At 41.1% G+C, this 17,432-nt stretch overlaps 1 protein-coding gene across 1 annotated transcript; it reads right to left on the reverse strand.

The window, feature by feature from the left end:
* Positions 1 to 15,896, reverse strand: lonp1 (lon peptidase 1, mitochondrial). The gene is made up of 21 exons (XM_069679585.1): positions 15,318 to 15,896; positions 14,208 to 14,296; positions 13,045 to 13,164; positions 12,757 to 12,922; positions 9,646 to 9,759; positions 8,895 to 8,956; positions 8,415 to 8,544; positions 7,642 to 7,725; positions 7,484 to 7,552; positions 7,020 to 7,171; positions 6,285 to 6,423; positions 5,967 to 6,145; positions 5,300 to 5,387; positions 4,996 to 5,118; positions 4,787 to 4,903; positions 4,005 to 4,145; positions 3,491 to 3,656; positions 3,290 to 3,376; positions 3,035 to 3,162; positions 2,499 to 2,663; positions 1 to 711 (listed from the first exon to the last, which is right to left on the reverse strand). Exons 1-21 carry the CDS (start codon positions 15,882 to 15,884, stop codon positions 556 to 558), a joined length of 3,042 nt encoding a protein of 1,013 aa, XP_069535686.1. The 5' UTR covers positions 15,885 to 15,896; the 3' UTR covers positions 1 to 555.
* Between the last annotated feature and the right edge of the window lie 1,536 nt (positions 15,897 to 17,432).

The following is a 17,432-nucleotide window of genomic DNA, read 5'->3' on the forward strand; positions in this document are numbered from 1 at the left end:
CAGCAAGCAAAACTGTATTTTTATTCAATATATTCTTACATGATCATAATTTCTTATGGCCAATAATAATATAAAATAATATAAGAAATCTATGAAAGTCCATCCACAGCCCCGAATAATGAGTATTGTGGGAAAAGAGGCTGCCTAGCAGCAAAGTTGCAAAGCCACCTTCTGCTTTTCAATAACATCATATCCTATGATGCCAGTGTTCATCATTTGCCCATCTTTGGCACAGTTGGCTGCATGTTTTGAGTTCATTGATCAAATTACTTCCGGGGTCCCTTACAAGCTGAAACCAAATTTTATAAGGAATCAAGCCAACTGTTCCTCTGGATCACTTTGGAAAACATCATGTCACACCAGTCTGCACAGAAGGACTCAAAGTCCAAGCTATGCATTAACAAGAATCGGTCAGGACCATATACCTGGATTTCTTTCTTCTACCAGAATGACTATCAGTGCTATGTGATAACAAACACTTATAGGCTATGAAGTGGCATAAGAAGTAGTTCTGGTCCATCTTGGCTTGGTTTTAGTACTGTACTAGAAAGCGGGTTAAAACTGGTTCTGTGGGAAGACGATGGGGTACATTTGGCTATAGTGATCAACAAAGTGGACCTCCAGGCCCTGAGTGATGTAGTCTGGGAGGTCAGAGAAGTCCTTTCTGTTCTCAGCTGGCAGGATGAGGCAGGTCACACCAGCACGACTGGCCTGACAGGGACAAGAAAATGTAGTTAATAGAAATAGAGTAGAAATGGAATTTCATATGGATTATTAAAAGTAACTTGAAATGAATTTCCACCTCAAGTAAAACTATTCTATTCTAAATTGTAGTGTGTGTGCTTCATATTTGTGCATATCTGTGAAACATATTTCACAGCTACAGAACATATTTCACAGATACAGTAGTACAACCCAACATATAGAAGCAAACCTTGTTGTATAAAATTGGCGCACCTGGGGCGGCTGTGGCTCAGTGGTAGAGTCAGTCATCATTCAATCGGAAGGTTGGTGGATCGATCCCCAGCTCCCTCAGTCTACAAGAAACTAAACCCCAAATTGCTCCCGGTGGCATAGCCAAGATTCACAATCCCAATTGACGGGACTGATTACTTTCTATGCAGAATCCCGCTGTAATCTCCATCCGATATCAGAATTACTGCAGGTACTTTGGCTACTGCTGTCAACAACACTTTACACTCTAGTTGCTGCACTCGCAACTGTCATTCTAGAACACGCTAATTGATGTTAGCAAGCTACCGCGGACTAGTACAATGTTTTTAAAACCCCCTACTCCTGGTCAAATGCCAGGAAAAGGGGCAAACAGTGGGAAAAAAAGCAGAGTGCACTGGACTATGACAAAAAGAGGAAAAGATAGGGATGGGTGGTATATCGGTTTCAATACCGTCACCAGTGTCACGTTCTGCCACTGACACTGCAATGCCATCATTACTGGGATAAACACACACGTTTTAGTTTTCCTACACATACAAGGAAGATTTACTTTCCCCAATGCTGATGACCCACGTACACTCCATAGCAGTGTTTCCCACACATAGAAAAACAGGAAAACTTCTGTCTGATGGCACATTGGTGCAGCTTGATATGAGAGCACAGAGTGCAGTGTTTCCGCGACATACATTCTACTATTACAAATTTCTATAACTTGTCCCGAAGTTGCAATTAAACGACTCTGCGAAGATGTCCACTCGAAATGAACAGTCATTCGCCCACTCTCCTTGTTGAGGAAGAGCACTGAAACAGTGACAGGAGTCACAGGACATCAATCACACGTGAAGTCCTGGTAACCAAATAAACAACAGCGTGTCACACCGTGTTTTAACAGCAAAAGAGGGTCCAACATCCGGCGCTCTCTGTCCGCACACAATCATATGCAGTTCTGTTACACAATTGTGTATCCTATTGTGTATCTCCGTACATCCCTACTGTAAACTCATTGATTGTTGCTGTTTATAAAGCTTATAAAAAGGGGCAGATGTCATTTGGTAATGATCAATTGTTTTGATCGCTACATCATTAATAACGTCCCTTGTGCACACGCGGCTCACTACTGTGAGAACTGAATTATAGGAGAAAATGTGTAACTTTTGTGACTTAAACAGACTGCTGATGAAGACGGACAACAGAGCAGACAGAGAGACAGACAGAAAGAGGGGGGCAGGGCCAGCAGCTATGCAGAGAGCAGGGTGCAGGTGTGTTTGGGCAAAGCAAAGTGATCACATTAAAGTAGTTTGTGAATTAAAACTTAATAAGGTGAAGAAGAGAGTAGAATTAAAGTGTGGAAGTGGAAGTCTACATGTGATGTATCAGTGATATATGCGATTCATTGCGATCAATTAATTACAAAGCCTGTAATTAATGAGATGAATTTTTTTTGACAACATTCATTCATTTTTTCCTTTTCATTGAGAGAAATATCCAATGTCTCAGAACTGTTTATATCTATGTGTGTGTGTGTGTGTGTGTGTTGTACTTACAGCAATAGTTTTTTCTTTGATTCCACCTACGGGCAGTATTTTGCCAGTCAATGACACCTCACCAGTCATGGCTACATTCTCACGCACTGGCTGGTTGGTTGCCAGAGATAAGAGTGCTGTAACAATGGTGCAGCCAGCACTTGGTCCATCCTTTGGAGTTGCCCCCTAGAGACAAATGTCATAAACAATAGATAGTATTGCCAACAAGAACACAGTTTTTGTACTACTAAGGGGGCATTTAAAATCTACAGATAGTGGTTTTAAGCTCTGTTATTTTGAAACATGACACATAAATAAAGTAAAAAGTTACTGAAGGTAAATAAGCTACTCAGGAATAAATAAAAAGAAAAAAAAGATTAAATCAAAGAAATTAGTAGCCCGTAGCCTGTATAAGACAAGACTGCTACACCTCTGTTAAGCCTCACTGTCTCTGGAATGATGGGGCAAAGTCATTCCCCTGTTAAACAGCAGAGGAAGAAACACAGGCATAACAGAGGTGAAAGGGCATATGTTTACACAGCAGAGCCCATGGTTACCTCAGGGACATGCAAGTGCAGGTGAGAGTTGACCAGGAATAGATTTTCTGGTTCCTGGACCATAAGGAAAGCTCTGGCATAGGTTGAAGCGATCTTTGCACTTTCCTTCATAACATCACCCAGCTGACCTGCAGAGGTGCAACAACAAAATGAACACGCTATCTGTTCAGTATCTGGAGAAGATATCAGGTGCTTGACAACTTTTGATTAACCTCCTCCTGCGGAGTTACTTTGATGGAGGCCTTTCTGGCTCACCTGTAACTTCCATTGACCCCTCTCCTTTAGAGTCTGCCCCTACAGAAGGAAGGCGCAGCGATGTCTCAATGAACAGTGTAGACCCACCTAAACAGATGACAAAACGCAGAAAGATCCTCAAAATGTCCCATTTTCTATTGGTACTGTGTTGTGTGAGTGTTTGTGTGTGTGTGTGTATGTGTGTGTGTGTGTATCTCTCACCAAGAGCAGTCCATGCAAGGCCCATAACCACTCCTGGTGGAGTGAGAGTGTACATCCGATCCACTGTGAAAACAGGTTTACCCACATAATCCTGCAGGTTGTCAGGTGTAACAGTCACAATGTCTTGCTCACAGCTGACAATACTAAATGCCACTTTACGGAAAACCTGACACACAGATAGGAAAGGAATTACACACATGAAAAAAACAATGGGGGATGTGCTTCTTTCTGGTGTCACTGCACTGTTAAGATGAGAAATAATGTTTTTTTGTTGTTGTGGTTGTTTTTTTGTTTTTTTTTACTAAAGAACCACTATTCTTCTGCAGTCTTTTTATCCCCAAATTAATACCAATGACTATGAGATGGTTGGTTCTGGTATACCAGTCTGTGCAATTCTCCCACCTACAACAAACAGCGTTAATTCCTGCTGTTCCAAGTAGTGGAATTCAGTTTTTGAGAAATGTACAACGTTCTGCATTAATTCATAATAGGGCCGAGCTTGACAGGTTTTTACCTTTTCAATTTGTTTCTGCAGGTTCCTGACTCCAGATTCCCTGCAGTATTGCTTTATGAGCAGACTGAGGGCGTCAGATGAGATTGAGGCCTTCTCCTCAGTCAGACCACACAGAGAGCGGAGCTGAGGGACCAGATAACGCTAGCAGACAGGCACACACACATAGAGAAAAGCATGTAGTACTTGTAATTCTCATTAAAATATTTGTTGTTTATAAAATATATAACCAATAATCATAATAAGATACTTTATACAGCACACATAAAACGTGATCTTACCACTTACCATAAGACTACCCTGTAACATACCACATATGACATAACTTTGGTTATTTTGTTAACTTTTAATTTTCAGCATTCTAACAGCAGCTTTCCTCAATATTATTATTATTATTAAATTACATATGCTATCAGGTTGTTATAAGCAGTGGAAATCAAAGTGGTAAATTATGATGCTTGAGGTTGGTTTCTACTATATCTTCTTTAGGACAGCCTTTAAGGTGTAACAGTCAGTTATGAATGATGATGTGTTGTTACGCTTTAAAAATGGCTCATGTTTGCCTGTTATAAATGTTGGGCAGTCGATAGAAAGGAATAATGAGTAATTTTTAAAAGTAAAAAGTATAAATAGTGAGCATGCATTGATGTATAAAACTGTGTTTGTTAACAAGAACTGTGTTTACAATCTTATGAATAACCTAGTTAAAACAAATTATACATCCTTGTGGTACCAAATGTATTGATTTCCAATCACATAAGGACATAGGCAGAAGCTGGTGTTACCTCAGCGATAGCCAGTTTTTCCTGGCCCACATATCCAGACACATTAATCATCTCCATCCTGTCTCTGAGAGGTTCTGGGATGGTGTCAATCACATTGGCAGTGCAGATAAACAAAACCTTTATTGGAGAAGTCACAGATAGGCAGGCTTTTAGAACACTGCATTTTTCACGAGAACTGTGAAATTGTTTAAAAAATGACATTTTCCTACCTTTGAAAGATCTACAGGAACATCAAGGTAGTGGTCAAGAAAGTTAGCATTCTGTTCAGGATCCAGAAGTTCCAGCAGTGCAGAGGATGGATCGCCCTGGTAACCACGGCCAATTTTATCCACCTTGTTCCATTAGGTCAGTTAAAGAAAGACTCATTATCATTAATATCTTGAACATCATCAAGCCTTTTACCTATTTGGTAAAAGCAATAATCACTTAAGCCTTGAGAGACAAAAAACTGCTGTAGTTGTGACTTTGATTGCTGACAGCACCGTTTTGTTATAGCAGCACCACCATACTGACCTCGTCTATTAGCACCAGAGGGTTCTCTGTCTTGGTTTTCTTCAGGCACTGGATAATCTTCCCTGGCATCGCTCCAACATATGTCCTCCTGAACAAACACACACACATTTAGTAAAATTAGTTATTTTTTCCCATTGAAAGATTCAAACAAATTCATTAGTGAAAAGGAAATATGAAACCTATAATAACGTCCCGTAATGTGCAGCCTTGGCAACAGACTAGGGACTCTAGGAACACTCAGAACCCGATTCTGTTTTTCTTCCTGTCTACTTTCTGGGTGGTTAAAGCCTGTCCCTCCCTCCACCAGCACCACCACTCACAAGAAAAAAGACAACAGTGAAACTCCGTAGGGATTAGATTATATTTTACTCATTCCGATGATGATTATACACAAAATCTTGTAGTGTTGGAAGCAGTAAATGCCCTTTGTGAAACATGTGTTCATCTACAATGAATTAGTCATTCAAAAAGTAAAGCCTTTCTTATTCTTTTCTTTTTTATATGCATTTTTACAAGATGAAAAATGCACATAACTTCAGTTATTGTATCATCTAAAATAAACGGATAAGTATCAGTTATCAACATCCGCCCTGAAATTCCATTAAGGTACATTTCAAGTTATAACCCTTCACGTAGGTGCAGTTAATGGCAGTATAGACTTCCAGACCTGTGTCCTTTAATCTCAGCCACATCGGTCATTCCTCCTACGCTGAACCTGAAGTACTGTCTGTTTAGGGCTCTGGCTATAGAGCGGGCAATCGAGGTCTTTCCTACACCCGGAGGTCCGTAGAAACATAGGATTTTCCCCTGAGTGGAGCCACGCAGCTGGCTTACTGCTATGAATTCCTGCACAAAGACAAAAAGAAAGTAATGTTCATTTCAACTAGAAAAGGTGGTTGCAGTTTTATGGCGTGCATAGATGTATCCGAACATTTGCCATCAATGTAATAAAGAATTTTTTTTTCATTTGTGTATTTTTACTAACCAATATCCGTTTCTTAACATCATCCATTCCGTAATGGTCTTCTTCTAAAACCTCTTTGGCTGTCTCCAATAATAGGTTTTCCTCACTGTTGGTACCCCAGGGCATACTGGTCAGCCAGTCCAAGTAGTTACGGGTGACACTGAAACAGTTATCGTAGTTGTTCTTTGTTTAGGTTTGTTATAGTGTAAATAAGAATAGCAATTATTTTAGTATCCTCAGTGTGAAATGTGTCTGTCAACAGAACTACAAGTGCATACATGAGGCAGAGCTTTGCTACACATAGTTTACCATAAACCCTGAGGAACCTTTAAGGATCCTATTTAAGTTCTTTTTACATTTGCTTCAGTTCTGCTAATATTCAGGGTTTGCACGAAAACACACTGTATGTATATATGGTCTTGCAAAAGTGAATGAAACTGAATGTCCTTCCTCATAAAACATTTACAAAGTCATTTTTGGGGTCTGTTTAAATCTTGCTAGCTAACAGTCTACTTGCAGTAATGAAATCATGGTAGGAATCTATCAAGTTATCTGTATGCCCGTGGCCTTGTGTGTGTGCAGGAGGACAATACAAACAAGAATGTGAACTAGCTAGCAAAAACATTTCTACTAGAAACTCAAACCAAAAACTAAACTTAATTATATGCCATCCTGTTCTACTGTTGTCAACATAACATATTTGAGACTGAAGTGTTCCTCGAGCATCCCTGGATAAAATGAAATACAAAGACCAACTTGAACTCCGAGGAGTGGTTGTCTAGCAGTCCCAGTTTGTTGAGTTCTTCATTGATGACATCCATTATGTGCTGAGGTACAGTCCTGTCTTTGAGTCTCTCTCTGAACTTCTCCTCGATAGCTTCTTTGTCCTCTTTTTCCAGACCCAACTCCTAAAAATTCATAGACAAAGACACCTCGTTTTAATAGTTCCAACTTCACAGACATCAACATACACTTTATTCTTTGACATTATTTCTGCAATCAGATTGATGATGTGATTGTTCGTCAGTAATACAATGACCAAACATGCTGAGGTGGTAATACAATATGGTGAAGATGTCAAAATGTCATCTGTGCTTGACTGACACAATGTATTAGTTAGGATGGTTTACACATCTTCTGCAGGTCTGCATAGAGTTTTATTTTTTTTTAATGAAAAACACAATTACACACTGACGGAGGGACGACATTGTCTATACAACCTTTTTAATGATCTTGAGCTGCTCCTGCAGCAGGTACTTCCTGTGAGTCTGTTTAATCTTCTCTTCAACCTGTCATCACAGCAGGGGTACAGATAAATGATGGATAAGCAGAGCAGTGGCTGGTAAAAGGTCATATGTCTCTGGTAATGACCTCTGACCTCTCGGCCCAGTCGCTGCTGCAGTTTGCTCAGCTCATACTCCTTCTTCAGCAAAGACAGAGCCTTGTAGAGACGCTTTGGAATCTGTAGAGACACCCAGCAACAGATTTTAAAGACCTGCACACTCACAACCAGTTTTATATTCTACAGCCAAAATAGAAGCTCCTAACTGTAAATTCATAAATAGATACAGCACATTAAAAAGCTTATGGAAGCATTTGCTGTTCTGGAACAATTAACCAGAAGTCCATTCGAATTGAATACTTAGTCTTTGAAGTCTTTTCTTTGGTTACCAAAAATACAATTTTTAGACACTAACACTTATTCTAAATATATTTTGCTTGTCTTGTTTTACCTTGGGATTGGCCTTATCGATGCCGCTTATAGCTGATGTGTTAAAAAAAAAACACCCACTATGACTATAGTTAACTCAAACTGTCATTACTGTGGATGTTTTCTTCCCCGGTTTTCCACTGAAGGCCGTAATGACGCCATTCTGGCTTTGCACATCAGTATGATGAGAGGACGCCACAGTCGAAAAAAGACTAGAGGTATAGCAGCACAAAGCCAATACATAATGCTATCTGATTAAATTCTAAAAAGTATGTTTGGTTTACAGAGAAAAGACTTGAAGAATGAGGACTGACTAGTTGGTTTTGTAAATGCATGTCTGATGAAATTCACAATATGCAGCACACCGACGCTTCCCTAAGCTTTTATACAGGAATTATCTAAGACCGTCTCCCCAACAGTGGATAAGACTCAGTGCTCACATTGATCTCCTCCAGGACATCCTGTAGTTCATGTGACTCTGCTCCTGTCAGAGCTGCCCCCATGTCGCTGAGGTAAATGGGATTATCAACCACTCTCTGACCAGCCTGCATCATCTGGAGGACCGACTCTCTGACACACACACAAACAAGCACATTTAAAAAACACTTTTATCAGTGCTCTTAACAAATCACATTCACCAAATTGTGAGCATAAAAGGAGATGCCTGTAGCACTAGATAGTCTATAGAGAAAACTTACAGTGAGACAACTTCGTAACATGAAGTTAACTTTAGTTAAGGCTGTTTATTAACTGTCTCCCTTAACCAACACACAAGCGTCACCTTCACATGGTCAGTCAAAAATATGTAACAAATAAATAAACCCACTGCTTACACTATGCACCATGTTCTATCCATCATCATATCATACATAATATGATAATGTGACAGATTAACAAATTAAATAAGTATATAAACAGACCTGTAGAGGGGGTTGAGTGCGATGATGTCCCTGATGGTCTTCACTATCTCTGCTGTCAGCGCCTGTATCATCAATCAATCAATCAAATTTTATTTGTATAGCGCCAAATCATAACCAGGGTTATCTCGAGACACTTTACAGAAAGAGCAGGTCTAGACCGACTCTTTGTTAAGTTATTTAAAGAGAGGCCCAACATCATCCACCATGAGTAGCACTTAGCAATTCGGCACATTGGCAAGGAAAAACTTCCTTTTAACAGGCAGAAACCTCGAGCAGAACCAGACTCATGTTGAACAGCCATCTGCCTCGACTGGATGGGCCGAAAATGGGATAGAAGGAGATGCAGGATAGAGACAGGCAAAGAGAGCAACAACATATGTCCTTGTTACATGAACAACAACAGACACATACTTATGGTTACAATGCCAATAATAGTGGTAGACTAGGGTGAAGATTGGCTAAATAAATAAATAAATAAATAAATAAATTAGCGAGAGAAGCAGAGTAATGATAAAGGCTGAGGTAATCGTAATTGTAACAGTTGAAGTCAACAGGTCTACTATTAGCATTAGCAGCAACAATAATGATACTATGGGGAAGGCTGATGTTAGTAGTTGTTGCAGTCGAGCAGGTCCACAGCAGCAGGTGGTCTGCAGAACACACAGATTACAGAGACTCCTTTTTTAAGGCTCTACAGGTGTTGCCTTTCTAGTTACACCATCTGTTTTATGAAATAATGTGTCTTTTGTACCTTGACCTCCTCGGTGACAGTGAACTGTTCATGCTGAATGTTGTCCACTTCGACCATCAGGATGTTGGACAAAGGCAGAGGCTGAAGTTCCTGAATCAGGACTGCCTCTGAAATCTGAGCATCAACAACTGAGTTAAATCACTCAAATCAATGCGTATATTAATATAAACTACAAATATATCAACTAAAGACTAATGATGATAATTAGTTGATGATACATATGAGGAGTACACCGGTGCTTTAGCTGAAGATGACGTAAAAACATTAAAAAGAGCATTGCTTAAAACTTTATCCAGTTCTTTTATATGAACTGTTTTTGTTGTTTTTTTACGCCCACCCCATCCACCCATATCCACCACCTTCATACATTTATTATGTACTTTGCCGCATCCAATTTTCAATTCAGTACACACTGCTGAGTCAACAATAAAGCTTTATTCTTTACCCAGGGACTAAGAAACCAACTGGTGGTCTTACACTGGAATAACGTTACCAGACTCTACTTTTTGGGGGGGGCTGAGTTTGTTTATGGTAACTCAATTACAAACAACTTGATGTTTAACTTTATCAAGATACACAGTTTGAGCACAATTTTGAAGCAGCTGGACCACACTCCCCCTCCACCCTGAAGCATGTCAATCAGCTATCTGCGGTGTTCAGACATCTTCAACACCTCACTAGAGACCTGCCACGTGCCAGCCTGCTTCAAGGCTGGACAGGACTTAATGACTACATACCCATCCCCCTGAACTCTGTGGTAATGAAGTCTTTTGAACTCTTGTGCTCTCACACCTAAAGGACATCACAGACCCCCTCCTGGACCCCCTGCAGACCTATTGGCTCTGTAGGCGATGCAGTCAACATGGCCCTCCACTTCATCCTCCAGCATCTGGACTCAGCAAGAACCCATGCAAGGATCCTCTTTGTGGATTTCAGCTCTGCCTTCAACACAATCATCCCGGCTCTGCTTCAGGACAAGCTCTCCCAGTTGTATGTGCCTGACTCCACCTGCAGGTGGATCACTAACTTCCTGTCTGATGGAAGGCAGCATGTGAAGCTGGAGAAACACGTCTCTGACTCCAGGACCATCAGCACCGGCTGCCCTCAAGCCTGCGTTCTTTCCCCTTTGCTCTCTCCCTGTACATCAACAGCTGCACCTCCAGTCGTCAGTCCGTCAAGCTACTAAAGTTCGCGGACGACACCATCCTCATTGGACTCATCTCTGGTGGGGATGAGTCCACCAACAGGTGGGAGATTGACCATCTTGTGACCTGGTGTGGTGAGAACAACCTCAAGCTTAATGCTCTTAAAACAGTGGAGATGGTTGAGGATTTTAGGAAGCCAGGAATCACCATCAGTGACTCCACTGTTTCTACTGCTGAGTCTTTCCGCTTCCAGGGGACCATCATCAGCCAGGACCTCAAGTGGGAGCCGAACATCAAAAAGGGACAGCAGAGGATGTACTTCCTGCAGCATATCATCAGCTCTGCAGAGAGGCTGATTGGCTGCAATCTGCCATCTGCCATCTCTCGAGGACCTGTACACCTCCAGGACCCTGAGACCTACAGGTAAGATTGAGGCCGACCCCTCTCATCCTGGACACAGTCTCTTTGGGACCCTCCCCTCTGGCAAGACACAGGAACAGTTTCTTCCCCTCTGCTGCCAGCCTCATCAACAAGGCTTTGAACCCACCCCACCCCACCCCCCCACTTGACAAGGACTGTCATCCATCCAGCCCCTCTGTCACTCAACATTTCACGAATGTTAAGACTCTAATTCAGACTATGCGTTACATTAACGCACACTGGAATCACCAATATCCTGCACATCTGTACAGTTTTTAATTACACTTGTTGTACATATCTACGTTTAGCTTTTTATATTTTTATTTTTATATTTTTTTATAAACTTTTTATGTTATTCTATCTAATCACCAAAAGAAATTCCTTGTATGTGTACACCTACTTGGCAATAAACCCCGATTCTGATTATTAAATTAAATTAAAACAAATAGAGGGCTGAAAACTACATTTTATTTTCTGATTGTTTCACAACGGTTACTATCTTAACAACAAACTAGTTATCTCACACCTCCGTACAACGATGCAGGAAGGTACAGGGTTTTGTTTGTCTGCAGCTGAAGTTGCACTTTACCCTGCTGACTATGTGTGTCCGTCTGTTCCGCCCTCCGTCACCTGCAGCTCTTATACTGCTCACACTCACAGGTCAGCAAAAACCAATGTTTTGTTAAGTCTTTTTGGTGTCAATAAAGATGCAAAAGTTACGTTAGCCTCTGTTGCAGACAGACATAGAGAGGCAGCGCTGTCACCTGGTCTCTACGTTTTCATTTAGTTCTGACCTGCGGAACACCACTGCACAATTATTGACACCCTGGAATGTCCCAAACACAGCAAAATTAGAAGAAAATGAGAAAATACAGATAAAGGGTAGATTTTCTGCAGATACAGACACAACTAAAAACTTCTTATGTTTATGATTGATAATTGAAAAAGGAGGCTATATTTTAATATCAAATAATAATCAAATAATATTCATAATAAACATTTAAACATGAAAAGCCTGCTCATTAAGCCTCTCATTACTGTAAACACTATGTCAAATGGGCTGGCTTTGTGTTCAGAGACTTTTTCTGTACCAGCAGTGTGTGCAGGAAAAAATAAAAAACAGGAAGATTACCCAATTTTTGGTATCTAACAGTTCTTTTATTTTTGCCTTGGTATCGAAACAGGTATCGAGTATCATTTTGTATTACTAATGTTGTATTAAATTTTAAAATTCTGGTATCGTGACAACCCTATTTACTAGACAGCGGCACAAGATCAGCAAATTTGCTGGACAATGAAATGACAATTCATGTGTTCTGACTTGGTAGCAACTTAACAAGTAACTGGTTCAGAAACAAAACCCTTAAAATAAAATATGATTAAACAGCTAAAACTGTCGTCTTACCATCATGGTGGATGGAAGTCTGAAAGATGGCCAAAGTATGCCTGATTTATGCATTTCCTGCTCAAAGGTTTTTTCTGAGTTTCTGACTGAAGGCATGCACAGAAGGCTAGAGATGTGGCACATGAGGGTAATATTACAGACCTTCTCCTCCAGCTGCTCTGTCAGAGAACCTGGTTGGTCCTTACGGCTACGTTTGACTTTGCGCCTGGGTGGAGGTTTGGGTTGGGACTCTGCTTCCGTCTCCGACAGCTCAGGAGATGTTGCTTCCTCCTCAAGCTCCACCTCCAGTTGTCTTGTGATCCGGATTCTGAAAGACAAGAGTATACACATGGTACAGTATGACAGAGAGTCAAGTCTACTGATTAACATTTCAACCAACCACTATGCATTTAACGAAAAAACCTGCCATCCAGCGGTAGTGTCGCTTACCTGCGATGTCCCATGACAATCATCCTCAGCTTGTCTCCCAGGTCCTGCATCTCATGAATCTGAACAAAAGTCCCTGTAGAGTAGATGGCATCTAGAGACTCGACCACATCTGACTCATAACTGCAAGAGACAGAGACACAGTAACAGAGAGCAGAGAAAAAAACAGTAACAGAGCTGCGGGTGAAATTTTTACCACATTTCACTGATTACTGCAGACAGTATTTGCTATTATTGCAACACTATCCTATACAGAAAAACACATCAGATACAGATTAAAAGGATGGTTTAAATGTGAAGCAACAGCAATATGAAATTATCATCTAACATCACATTAAAGAAGGCTATCCATGCCATTTACAAGTTTTATAAAACAGGTATAATGGCCCGATGAGAAAGAACGCAAATAGCAGTTGGGGGCAGCTTTTTTGTCATTGTTTTCAATAAGAGGGACGCTTTTTGCATGCTGCTCTTGCGTTGCAGAGCGCCTCGCTTTTTTCTGCTCTGTCTGCCTCGTGTTTTTGAGGAAACGCTCTAAGCGCCTCGAGTTGAAAAAAACTTCAACTTAAAGCAAAAAAGCGGCTGACTTCATGGCCGTTTTTTCTCATTGTCCAATCAAATGAAAGGAGAGGCGGACCTTCTGTCAGTTTATAATATAACGGTTAGGTAAATGACAGCTAATGATTCTGTGATTGCCTTAACAGTAGTAAAAAAAGGCACAGCGAGCTGCTCTTTTTATAACCGTAGGCTTCAACAAAAAAGGCAGTGCGGTGCACCTCGCGTTTTACAGCCTGCAAAATGCGTTCTGTCTGACCAGGCCCTAAGGAATTAACAGCATAGGTAATTGGAGAAGATGCAAGCACACTGCAACCTGTTGCAGCAGTGGTGTAAGTCAAAACATAGTCCAGTTCAGATATAAAACATAACAGACATAACATAAAACAAAACATAACTCTACATTATATCTAAATAATAAAAATGCCCCTATGGTAGGTGTAAACCATAATTGTTGGAGAATTATACTTACTAGTGATAAAGCCTCTGCCATCAGTGTATGAATGTGAGTGAATGGGTGAATGTGAAATATGGTGTAAAAGCAGCTTTGAGTGGTCGCAAGACAGTGCTATTTAAGTACAGTCCATTTACCATTTACTTATCAGACTTACTTATCATCTCTCTTCAGAAAAACTCCAGCATACGGCTGAGCCAGACGAACTTTCCTCCTCAACAGCTCCATCAACTCTTTGTTCTTAACCTGGCAGAAAGACACACAGCAGCATTAAACACACTGAGCACTTAAAAAAAGACATACTGTGGACTTTGGTCTTAATTACAGAATTGTGTTTCAGCCATATGATTGTCTTAAGATCTTTAAAGTGGTGGCACAGCATGGGGCCAAATTGTTTAACAGGACTGTTGAAAAAGACAGTCCAGCTTCAAATGAAACTAAAATCAAGTCTCTAATGGGACAATACAATAAATTATGAATAGGGATGCACGATATTAGATTTTTTGCCGATATCCGATATGCCGATATTTTACAACTCATTTAGCCGATTACCGATAACGATACTGATATTTTTTTCCCGCACATCTAATTGCAGAGATCATCAACTCTCTTCTGTATTGGAATAAGCGTACAGTATAATGGTGATACTCTTATCACATTTGTTACAACGGTTGGGGTGACGTGTCTTGAGATGGTTAATCAAGTTTGTAGCGTTGAAAGACTTTGCCTTGGCTCCTCCTCGTATCACCGAAGCTGCGCAGTCATTGCAAATAGCAGTTTTGCTATCTATTTCGGACACTTTGAAAAACTTCCACACCACAGACATTTTGGCCTCTAACTCTCTCATGCTGCAGGTAGACACACGTGACGTCATCACGATGCGCCGCGCGGGTCTTCTTCGCGCCGGGGACATTGCGCCGAGGTCGGGCATTTCATCAAGTATGCAGCAGCCCATTATTTTATCGGTTAATTATATCAGCGGATATCGGCGTGTTGCCTAATATCCGATTCATTTTTAAGCCGATATCGGCCGATACTGATAGCGTGCCGATAATATCGTGCATCCCTAATTATGAACACTCCCTCAAAGCAAGTCTTCCACAGCAAGATCAAGCAGACTTAATCTAAGCACTACCGTAATACCAAATTAAACCGTTATGAAAGACAACTGCCTCTGGATCTAAATTGTTACGTGATTGCATCATAACAGTGCCCTTGAAATAAACGAAAACAGCGGGCAGGACATGCAACTTTACATCATCCTCACCTCTATGATCTTGATGAAGCGGGGAAACACTGGGTTCCTGCTCACGGCGATCAGCGGCACATTGGGAAACACCTCCGGGACCATCATGGGGGTGAGAGCAGTCATCTGTGGTCCGTTGTACGGCCCTCCCCCATCTCCTCCAGACTCTTCTCCCCCAGAGCCTGTACTGTCGCCGCCGTCCTCTCCAGAGAAGCCAGCACCACTGGCTCGGTTCCCGAACATCCTGTCCTGCCTCATGTAGGGTCGAGATGATAGTTTGAGGAGACCGGTTTGGGCGCGGACAATAGCCCCGACCCGCATCCATTGCTGAGACCTGGTGGTCAGTCGGCAGCCAGCTGTCATTTCTATGCTGAATGGAATGTTAAAGAAGCGGTTGGTGCATTTTTTCTGTGAGCTCAGGGTGCTGCTGTAGAACCGTGGGTGCTGTAGTCGGCTTAGGGCTGATGTGTAAGTCAGAGGAGGGCAACTGCCACCGGTCCTGAAGACCCACGGCCAGTTTGGTTTAACAAGGACTGATTTACTGTGCAGCTGTCTCGCAGCGTCGAGCATCTTCATGCAGGCGGCCATGACGATCTCGAGCTTTCTAGTACTACAGCATGTGACCGAGCTTCTTCCGTCAATGTTTGATGACGTTGTGTTGATCGCGGATCGCATTGGCTTCATGTTTCTATGGCAGCCCGTTTCTACTATGGAAGCCTGTTTCTGCCTCTTGAATGAAAAAAACATCCCGTGTGTCATTATATTGAGATACTTTCTCAATATTTCAACTTATTATCTCAATATTTTGACATATTATCTCAATTTTTCTACTTATTTCAATATTTTGCCTTATTATCTCAATATTTTGATCTGCAGACACGCCGTCAGGTCCGGACAGGATGTTTATTAATGTTCTGTGTGCTGACCATCAATGAAAGGTCGGCTGTAAATGTTTATTTACTTATTGTTGCTGGTGGATCACATGGCTGTATGCTCACGTGCGTGCATAAAACGGACACTGGACAGTAAATATCTGTGGGCATGATTTTTGGTGCCCGAGTTGAGGTCTAGCTCTAGCCAGGTTAGCCTGTGTTTGCAATACCAGTGAATAACAACGCATTATGTGGTATTTTGGGCATACAAACACTATAACAATATGTCCACAGATAGAAGTTGGACATGCGAGTATGGCTGATTTAATTGAGACACAAGTAACACAATAATAAGAAGTGATAATAAACAGTTAATACTACAGCTTTCATTTACTGTTGATGCACGGAGATATGAGGTAGGGGTTGGTGAGGTTCCTCCGACTCTCCGAGTTGGAAATCCGACTTCAGGGGGCGTTCCAGTTGAAATTTCCAACTGGGAACTCGGAAATTCCGACTTCCGAGTACAAATGCGACGCACCATAAGCAAAGGTACTCGAGAACGCGCAGATACATCACATCCTCTTATTTCTCGGTAAAACAGTCCCGATTGCTTTTCATATAAATCAGCCCACAGGTTGTTAGGGCCAATGGAGGAAGTTGGGTAAGGTCTCAATTTATCAGTTCCTCTACTATCCCTTCGCACATGGGCAATAAAAATGATATTTGATTGATGAATATATGTAAAATCTTACATATAGCCCCTTTAAATAACAAGTATGTAAAAACAAACTGGGTCAAAAATGTTGTGGCTGGTGTATTGCCAAAGTTTAAAACCATAGAAAGGGGGGGGGGGGGGGTAGGGGTGTCTTTTTTATAAACACTAATTTTATGTACTTTTTATTATCATTCAAAGTAATCGTTGAAATTTTAAAAAAAGTGTACCTTAACTGCTATCATTTAACATGTATCAACTAGAGTTGGAAAAAAGGTGAAATTAATTTGTTAACATTAGTTTATTGCAATATTAAAATGTTTTTTCTTCACTCATAGAAACAATAAACATTCTGACATAGAGTTTAAGCTCTTTTCATCATCTGCTGAGCACTATGACATGTCGCCTTTTCTCTGAGGGAGGCAGAGTGACTTTAAATGTGAGCAGAGAGAAATGTTTAGAGTGAATGTGTCAAAGTGGCAGTGGGCTCATAATTAACAAACCAGAAAACCAGCCCTCCCCAGAACGTGTCGCCCTAGAAGATTTTTTATA

This window comes from Semicossyphus pulcher, unplaced genomic scaffold (genome assembly GCF_022749685.1).
Source record: "Semicossyphus pulcher isolate SPU_LCO1_2020_fin unplaced genomic scaffold, fSemPul1.0.p SCAF_4, whole genome shotgun sequence".
NCBI lineage: Eukaryota > Metazoa > Chordata > Actinopteri > Labriformes > Labridae > Semicossyphus > Semicossyphus pulcher.